This window comes from Anomalospiza imberbis, chromosome Z, assembly GCF_031753505.1.
Source record: "Anomalospiza imberbis isolate Cuckoo-Finch-1a 21T00152 chromosome Z, ASM3175350v1, whole genome shotgun sequence".
NCBI lineage: Eukaryota > Metazoa > Chordata > Aves > Passeriformes > Viduidae > Anomalospiza > Anomalospiza imberbis.
The window spans coordinates 66,680,843-66,690,582 of record NC_089721.1 but is presented as its reverse complement, the minus strand read 5'-3'; the positions used below and the strand labels follow the sequence as shown (position 1 = coordinate 66,690,582).

Here is a 9,740-nt window from a genome sequence, read left to right as displayed (position 1 = left end):
GCCTCACTACCCTTGGTGTTATCATGCCATGAACTGATGTCACATAGTACAGCAACAGAACAATCTAGATCCCTCTCTCTCAGAAAAATAGCATCAGGAGGAGCACATACAGGAATATCCAAAGGGCTAGATACAACACCCACATCAACAGACCAAGCAACACTGTGATCAGTGGTTCCCTACTAATACAGCAAATGCTTAGATCAAATTTATTTCCAATCCCCTCTGATTTAATCTGTAATCTCAATCCTTCCTGCCCCATAGTGGGTGCCAAAAAAAACTGCTGTAGTTTACGAATGGTACTGCCCAGTTTTGTGCTCCCACTGAGACGCTTCAAACTACTGCCACTTGCTTTGCCACTTGCTTGATCGCCCACTCCCTCTCTGCTTTCCCCTGGGGTGAGATGGAAAGGAGAAATCGAGGCAAAAAAGGTAAAGGTCACAGGTTGAGATAAGAAAACTTTACTGGACACAGCAATGAGGTAAGAAAACAAACATTAACAGCAACAATGTACAAAAGAGAGAGCGATTCACATGCAAAAATTCTTACTGCAGAGCTCCACCGACTCCACTGCAACCAGTTCACCCTGACTGGAAGGAACTCCTCCCTGGAAGCGACCTCCTCCTCTTACCAATGAGGTGAGGTGATACAGAATAAGCTCTCGGTCCTAGCCCCCTTCTCATTATTGCAAAAATGAACCCTGTTCTAGCTCCAGACAGAATAAATATTAACTGGGGGTCTCAAAAACTTCACAGACATTGCACAGTTTGGTATTATTAACAATACATATCAATACATATTATTAACAATATCTTTTGTGGTGATATCCCTCAATATTTAAACACATTACTTCCTGTGAATAGGTATCAATGATGCACTCAGTGTAAACATTTAGATGGTCAAAACTGGGTTTATTTACAAACAATTTCATGCATGACAACTGACTCTTCTAAAATTATATAAAATATATTTAAGAAAAGGATGGCATTTCACATTTGTATTACCAACAGTGAAAGAAGAGGAAAACACTAAAAAGCTTAACTCAAGCCAGCAAATAGTTGCACTGAGGTAAAATTACAAAACAACCAACTCTTGTTACTGATTAGAGCTAAACAGCAGTTCAAATCTCCAAGCCAAGATGTGACACCTGCAGAAGAGCCAACCACTATTCCTTGATATTTTGAAGTAGCTTTAATAAATGAGACTCAATAACCTGCTGAACTAAAGCAGAGAAAGAGATGAGGTTAGTATTTATTTTTTCTGTATTTTCAGAGTTATACTGTTTTTTCTAGCAGATATCTGCTTGTCTTGTGCAATCACTTAATAAAAACCAAACATGTATAAATTCACTCTGTGACTAAATCAGCATTCCTTTAAAAAATAAAAGCCTTATATAATGCGAAAACAATACACCCAGATAGGCAAACAATGTTTTTGGGGGTGATCAAGAGTTTTTTGGTTTGAATAGACTGATAACACATGAAAAGCAAATGTTTAGCCAACGAAGAGAAAACAGGCAAAAACATTTATGAGAAACTTCTTCTGTGAAATACTTGGAGATTGAGCTCTTGAAGCAGTCTCCTATGTAAAGTCCTGTGAAGTCTGCTGTGCTTGTTTCAGCTGGGGTAGAGTTAAATTTCTTCTCAGTGGCTGGCATGGAGATGTGTTTTGGATTTGTGCTGAACATAGAGATGTTTTTGTTACTGCTGAGCAGGGCTTGCACAGAGCCAAGGCCTTTTCTGCTTTTGGTACTGCCACACTGGTGAGGGGACTGGGGGTTCTTGGCAGGTTGGGAGGAGACAGAGCCAGGACAGGTGACCCAAACTGACCAAAGGGATTCTCCAGACCATGTCACACCAAGCTCAGTGTATAAAGTGGGGGAAAGAAACAGAAAAGGAGGGGACATTTGTGGTGATGTCATTTGTCTTCCCAAGTAACCACATAAGCCAGGCATGATGGGGCTCGGCTCTCCTGGAGATGGCTGAACACCTGCCTGCTCATGGGAAGCACTGAATTAATTCCTTGGTTTGTTTTGCTTGTGTGCACAGCCGTTGCTTTCCCTATTAAACTTTTTCTCTTCCTGATCTCTCTGGTGGGAAAGTGAGTGGCTGTATGGAGCTTGGCTGCTGCCTGGGGTTAAACCATGACACTGGCTCACTCATAAGCACAAGGCTGTGCTTGGAGAAGCTACACATAGAGTGCTGGGCTTACTTTTTGATTCCATTAATTTCTGTAGCAGCAAACATTTCACAGCTTTCAAAATGACAGCAGCAATGAGGGAAAAAACCAACAAGGAGTCCCTTCTTTGCTTCTGGTTTCCATAACCAAGCCAGATAGTATAATACACTGATTACTGTCTGCCTTCAAGACAAACTGGGGCTACAGCTGATCTGAGTGAAGAACGTTTAGCAAACTACATAACATCATGCCAGGCAAGTAGGGTGAAGGGTTCAGGCCTTATCTGAGTCATGGCTGCATCAGCCCTACACACCATTATTTGTGTCCAGTGATACAGAGCCAGGTCAGGGACATTTTCTTACTAAGTACCTGACTTTCTGAAAGAAGAATGGAAGCTCCTACCCATTTTGGCCTGATGCATTTAGGATTATTAAACCTGTAGGACAGGTAACATGTTAAGAGCTGCAAAACCTCTACTAGCCCACTACAGCAGCTACATAAATGAGGAGCTGCAAAAATTAATATTTTTTTCAAAGGGTACTCACCACTCCGATAGCCCAAGGCTACAGCCAAATCCATGGAATTATAGCCAGCATCTGTTTCAATAGTTGGATCAGCACCACTTTCTATGTAAAACAGGGATAGAATCTTGTATTTCTGACAATGAGAACTGATCAAACATTATTAATGATAATTTGGTTTGGACAGTCTGCTTACCGAGAAGAATTTTTACACATTTCACATGGTTCCCATGTACTGCATACAGCAAGGGTGTCCCTCCATTCTGCAAAAGCGGAGAAATGCCTCAGACACTTAATGATTAAGCAGTCCGCAACTGTAATTCCTTAACATACGAATATGCTTCCATGTACCAGTAAGAGACTTCCTAGGTTTTTTAAAAATTAGATTCAGTTTTAGATCTTCATAACTTCCATCATTTTTGTATATTGTTCAAATGCTAAGATCACACTTCTACAAGAAGTCACCATTAGTCTCATTCTCTTTCCACCATGAAGTCAGAACTAGTAGCATTCAACTTCTATCCTATGGAAGTTTTGAAACTCTCAGGTATTTCAGAAGAGGCAGAACAATTTTTAAACTCAGGCCAGTGCTATGTCCTGCTTCAATTTTCTGAAAGCACTCTTTGATTAAATTCAAGCTAGAATCTTACCCAGTCATACTCATTGACATCAACTCCACAGTCAAGCAGCATTTTGACAATATCAGTGTATCCTTTACTGCAGGCCAGTGAGAGGGCACTTTCTCGCCCCTTCCCCAGAATCTGAGGATCTGCACCCTATTGAAATAAAGTATCAATTTAAAAAAAGAAGCAAATTCGAGGTTTTACATAGACCTTAACTTTAAAACTTTTAAGCTTGTAGCAGCATTGACAAACTTAGGAACGCAAAACAAACTAAAGAGTAAATGAATGAAAAATCAATTGTGATTTTTTCCTTACATTCTGGAGGAGAAATTCCACTACTGCTATCTGCCCATGAGCTGCAGCCCACATCAGAGGGGTAAATCCTTCTTCATCCTTATGATTGATTAAATTTTCTGTTCAGAGAAAAATATATAACTTAGTAATCCTTTTCTCACTGCACTGTATCAGCTGGTGAAATGTGTTGATGGTAACATTTATTCACCAGGAACCAGTGTGACCTGTCATTCTTAACTTTAAAAACAAAATTCTGTCCCAGTGGTGGTGGTAGTATCTCTGTCCAAGAAAGAAAAACACATCCAACTGACCAAAGAAAAATGTCAGCCTTTAGTTTAGTAATTTAAAATTTAAGTTTTTAAGCTCTATAAATCAAACTCTGTTTTTACTCAGAAAATTACAAATTGCCTGTAATCTGAGCTTCACCTTTGTAAAGAAGATAGATGTTTAAAAAATAAAGAGGTACATCTTTTATTTTACTGTAGACTGTTTTTTTTTCAATAGAGTGAGCCACACAATTTTGTAAAGAATGAACATGTACAGCAATACAGATAAAACAATTCCATTCCCAATGAAGTTTGTGTAATCAATAAGGTGATTTGTGAAAACAATTTAGGTCTACATTGAGTGCAGTTGGAAGAAGAAATAAGAACTTTTTTTAACAACTGGCTGACAAATATTTCAGCTGTTTTTTTTTAATATCTAAGTACTTTATAAATCCCATGCTTATTATAGCAACAAAATAAGCATTTTTACCTGCTACCAACACTCCAGAATTGATTTGCTTTTCATACACATGGCTCATTACAAAATATTTAGACTCAGTGACTCGTTACCAGTTTTCCAGTAACCATTTCAACAATGATGCACTGAGAGCATGGGTGATTACTATTAGTGCAGTAAGAATGCACTATTAATGTTACTAAATTCATAAATATGTTAGGGAGAGCTGAAATTTTGTATATGTACTATGGACTCACAAATGCCACACTATTCAGAATGTATATTACTATAAGACTGCAGGGGTGAGACATGGCTTACATTAGCAACATGCAGGTCTTCATGCTGATTGATTAAATAGAATTGGAAAGCCACCATTAACATAAGTATGTTTTAAATGATAAAGTAAAAATAAAATGAACTAAACTGCTTTGACAGAACTAACATATTCCTTTCTTAGTACCAGAGATTACCTATATAGCTAGAGAACAGGGAGATGAAGGGATTTACCTACTGCTATTAATGTTAAAAGTTTTAATTTAAAATGCAAATGATACAGCGAGTGAGTAATAGATTGGTACAGAACAATAGTCCACATCTGCAAAGAATAGATACATCAAATGTCCTCCAATATGTACCAGAATTGAGGACTTTATAGCTTTGGTGAACAGGTCAAACACAAGAGCATATAAATGGCTCAAAGAAAAAAAGAAGGCATTTAACCTCCTTCTGTCTCACCTTGTTCAATACGTGTGGCCAGATATAACATTTCTCCCTGAGCAGCAAGCTGATGAACTGATAAAGCTGCAAAAAAGGAAGCAATAGCACATGTTACCTATACCAGTTTTCATTCTGCTCTATTTAGAGCTGAGCATAACATGTCCACTGGCTTCAGCAGTACAGAACTTGGAACTGAGAGTGCAGCTGATTTCACCTTACGCTCTGAACTTAAATCACAATTAAACACTGAAAATTTTCTGAAGAGTTTCATAGGTTTATGTAATTTTTAAACCAATGCAGCAGGCATTCTTGAAAGCAAGGATACTTCCCACATTGACTCTTTACAAAGTAACATGCTCTCTTCACTGCTGTTTGGTCAGCAACCCAAGATTACTTTAAGACCCATTTATTAAATGGAAATAAACGAATTTTGATAAATTAAGCATGTTTAATTTAAAAATCACACTTGAATCATCAGAAGAGCTGTCCTACTAGTCAACAAAGAAAGCCTCTAATGTGGCTCTCACTCACTACAATGTGGAATAGAACAGACATTAGAAAACTACACAGAACTTGATATATAAAGGGGAAAACAAAGATTGGGGGATTTTTTTTTTTGTTATTTCAGAGATTATGAAGAAATAACCTCTGATCCCACAGAAAACTGCATGGGTATATGGTTTTGATAACTGCAACTTGGAACAGGCCTGAAATGTAATCAGGAGGCTAAATGTAATAAAATATCCACATGATGTAGTAACAAAATTAGCTAATGATTACATTAACTGTAAATGTTCACTGTCCTCCTCCACTTTACTACATGAAAGTTGAGTTTGCTCAGAAAGATGGCATATTTTGTTCAGTGGCCTACACTGCAGCTCCTGATTATTTTTTTCCATGCAAGTAGCATTTTTCTTCAAAAAAAATTGACTTGCAATTTATACAGAAAATAATTTACTGACAAAGTAAATTACAGCAAATTAATTTAAAAGTACAATGCTTGACAATTCAGAAAAAAAACCCACCAGAAATAATGATTCCATGATTTTCAAGATCTTTGACAATCATGACACTTGCAGTATTGTATACTTAATACATCTTAAGTATCCTGCAGCATTTACCAATCACCTAATTTTAAGATGCACAAGTTCTCAAAACATGGATATGAAGTACATTAACTTACAACTTAGAATCTAGTTTTTAAAATTTAAAACATACAGGAAAGGGTTTTTCTGGTTTTTTTTTTTTCTTCTGGAAAATAAACTTCAGTCATGAATTCCATACATCAGGTGGATGACTAATTTATGGTTGGACCCATGTGAAAACAGACAAGACTATCTCAGTGGCTTTTTCCTACCTTTAGGTTCATTGCAACACCAAAGAAAAAACTGCACAAATTTGTCAAGTATCCAACACAGAGTACACGAAATAATTATTAATAGAAAAGCAGAAAGATACTTACAGTTTACAAGTAGTGGTGTTGTAGAGACTTCATTTCCCCTGTGTTTGTTAGTTAGTGTAGTTGATTGTTTTATTGGTGAGAAATGCTTAGTAGTTGACGGAGTATAAACATGTCTTACTTGGATCCCAGGGGAAGGAGAAGTGCGGCTGTTGCATTCAGCTACATTGAACAAAAAACAGAGACGATTTCAGTACTAAGAAGAGCATTAAAAGCAAGCCATAGATTCTAATTCAAACTGTAAAGCACCAGTATAACAAAACCTTTAAAATCCACGTTAAGAAAGCTTTGTGACATGTGCTTTTCCTACTGTGTATTGTGAAAGCTGAATAAAGGGCTGCATTAATTTCTAGCATAAAACAATTACACTACTTCATATATTCAATATGGCATAATGTCACCCAGAGACAAGTCAGTATCTAAATGAGGTAAGCCTTTGTCTAGATTTTTCAACATGCCTGGCACGGATTTATTATGTAAGAAGGCTCTACTTGTCATCTTCTTATAAACACTCTCCAAGGCAATAACATGATACAGCTCTGGTCAGACATGCACTCAGGTACCTGCACCCTCACCAGTCCACTGCACAAGTGGAGACAACCTTCACTAACTTTCTTCACCAGGGCTCTTCCCACTCCTGGATAAAATTTTAACAGCATTATGAATGCCTGATGAATACTTACCCAGCAGGAAGACAGGTTCCACACCAGCTAACATAAAATGCAACAGCAGATCATCATTTAGAATTCAGGAAGTCATTCACTACTGATGTGTTCCTTCATATTAACTTTTCTAGCTTTCTCCTAGAAGCTAATGGCATTTTATTACAGAATATATTTATATGTTGTCTTGGCTTCTAATTCTTAAAAGTTGCTTTTGGTTCTGAGATTAAATACTTAAAAGACATATTGAAGGATTAAACTCCATATTGGCTTAATTGATTTGACACCAGTGTGCATCAGTAATTAATGACTAGAAGCTAATTAACACACACACTGAATTAACACCATAGTGTTTGTGATCATAAATGCAAACACAAATTCAGGGAAACTAATTAAAAGAAGTGGAGTGTAGCAGGAAACAAAATTATGTTTTGTGTGCCAGTCAAACAGCTACAACTGACTGTATTGAATTAAGATTACCACAGATTTGACCTGTGGTCCCTGCATTTGCAGGACTACTTCTAAGGGACTTACAAATGTTACCTAAGAAAAGCTACCCTATTGCTGATGGATGTAAATCTGCCACTCAAATCTGCAGCTCTGCTAGTGAGCACTTCGGGCAAAATCAAAAAAAGTTTGAAAACTACAATGGCTGAACTTCAGCCAAACAACACAAGTCAGTGAAACCATGAAAATTCAGAGGAGCCCTGTGTTTGTATTTGTTACAGGAAATAAGTCACATTGATTTCATGAAAAGATACACCACTAAAGGTCTGAAACATGACAGCAAGTGCTAGAGACCACAATTGTTAAGGGGAAGTAGATGAAGTCCTAATTTTGTCAGTATCCTTAGCTGTGAAAAAGCATGGCTCAATTCTGATGAAGCTGCCCAGCAGTGGTGGGATTAGCTGCAGGGACCAGCCCTGGAGCAGCACTTGCTTTTGAGTCGTGTGAAGCTGCAGCGGCAAGCCCATCGCTAGGACCAGAGGCTTTGTACAGCCACAGTGACAAAACACATGTGGCCTATGTTATCTTTCATCACCCTCATGAAAAGATACCACATGTTGCTGAAAGCTACTGAAGTGTTCATAAAGTGCTTTCAGTAGTGTTTTGTATAGAAGCACATTGCTGTAGGACATACCATACAGAAGCTGCTTGTTTTCCTAATTAGCATCAGCTCTTACTAGCTTAAAAGACTTTTTGTGCCCCTGATTTTTCAGTTAATATAAATATCTGAAATGGAGTAAAAAAATTAATCTTGGATAAAACTTTTATAATAATTATCTATTAAGTATATAGCAAAAATGTTAGAGGAACACATCTTAGAATACTGAGAAATACACATATAACACAGAAGCTCTTTTTTTACAAAACATAATAACACGATGACACGGTACACAGATAATATTTTGTACCATAAATTCAACCTTTAAATAAGACAGATGCGACTTCAAGGTCAGAGTTGACTTGATCTTGGATATTTTTACTGTCCTCCTCATTCAAAGACTTCACAAATCGTGAGCAGACATTCATATCAAATCTATTGGGCAAAATGAATTTCATCCCCATGGTGACACTCTGAGCTGGGCCTTCCTCCGTGCTCGTGTCAAGCTGATGCTCCACTTTAATGTCTGGCATGGGTGGAAGGCTGTAGCTGGTGGTACATTCTTCCACAATTAACTGGGCCCCGACATCTAAGTTTGTTGAAGATGCCATGATCCCAGTCCTGTGCAAGTTTCATGCAAAAAGATGCTTCATTGTTTCCAGCCAGGAGCAATTCTGGCCAGCCAAGCCAAATTTTCTGGACAAACTGCAACTGGACAGACATAACATTGGTTAAGAACATTCTGGTAAAACAATGCATAAAAAACACATCAAACTTTATTTAAACTTATGACATTTAGTTTTGCCCGTCAAAACACCAGTGAAATATCAATCTTGTTGCTGTCGCCAAGTTAGTGACCAAAATCTCCATTTATGTTTCAGCACCTGGATGTTTAAACCAAACTGCATTATTAAGCCAGTAGGAGTTTCCTCCATGTGAAATGATGCTTCAGAATATTTGCCTAGTTGCAACAAAACATCACACACGACAACCAGATTTATACCAAGCTAAGAACGAGCTATAATATGACTTTATTTCCCAGAAATATCAGACTTGAGGGAAAAGTTAAAGTGACTTTAAGCTCCCTTATGTCTTTTGCAACCTGAGTAAAATAAACTACTTCTACCACATACGTAGGAAAAGAACCAAGCCCCTTTAAACCGATAAAGGCAACCCCAGATTACCCGTGGCTTGTTCACAGTACCGCAGGAAGTCTGGGACGGGGCCGCGCTTCGCGCAGCTCCCCGCACGTCCGGAGCCGTGCCCTCTCCCTGAGCCAGTCCGCGCGGGCAGGCCCGAGGCCGACACGCCGGGGGCCAACACGCCCTGGGCCAGCAGGCCCGAGGCCGACACGCCCGGGGCCGGGGCCGGGGCCGCACCCGCCTTGCCGCCTTGCCGCCGCCGCCGGAAGTGGGGCCGCGCCGCCGGAAGTGGGGCCGCGCCGCCGGAAGTGGGGCC

General features: G+C 38.8%; 1 protein-coding gene across 1 annotated transcript; it reads right to left on the bottom strand.

Moving 5' to 3' along the window:
• Positions 1 to 445: 445 nt before the first annotated feature.
• Positions 446 to 9,494, bottom strand: ANKRA2 (ankyrin repeat family A member 2). Its single transcript, XM_068176996.1, has 9 exons — positions 9,467 to 9,494; positions 8,605 to 8,993; positions 6,519 to 6,677; positions 5,075 to 5,140; positions 3,638 to 3,735; positions 3,350 to 3,475; positions 2,896 to 2,962; positions 2,724 to 2,804; positions 446 to 1,221 (listed from the first exon to the last, which is right to left on the bottom strand). Exons 2-9 carry the CDS (start codon positions 8,891 to 8,893, stop codon positions 1,166 to 1,168), a joined length of 942 nt encoding a protein of 313 aa, XP_068033097.1. The 5' UTR covers positions 8,894 to 8,993; positions 9,467 to 9,494; the 3' UTR covers positions 446 to 1,165.
• Between the last annotated feature and the right edge of the window lie 246 nt (positions 9,495 to 9,740).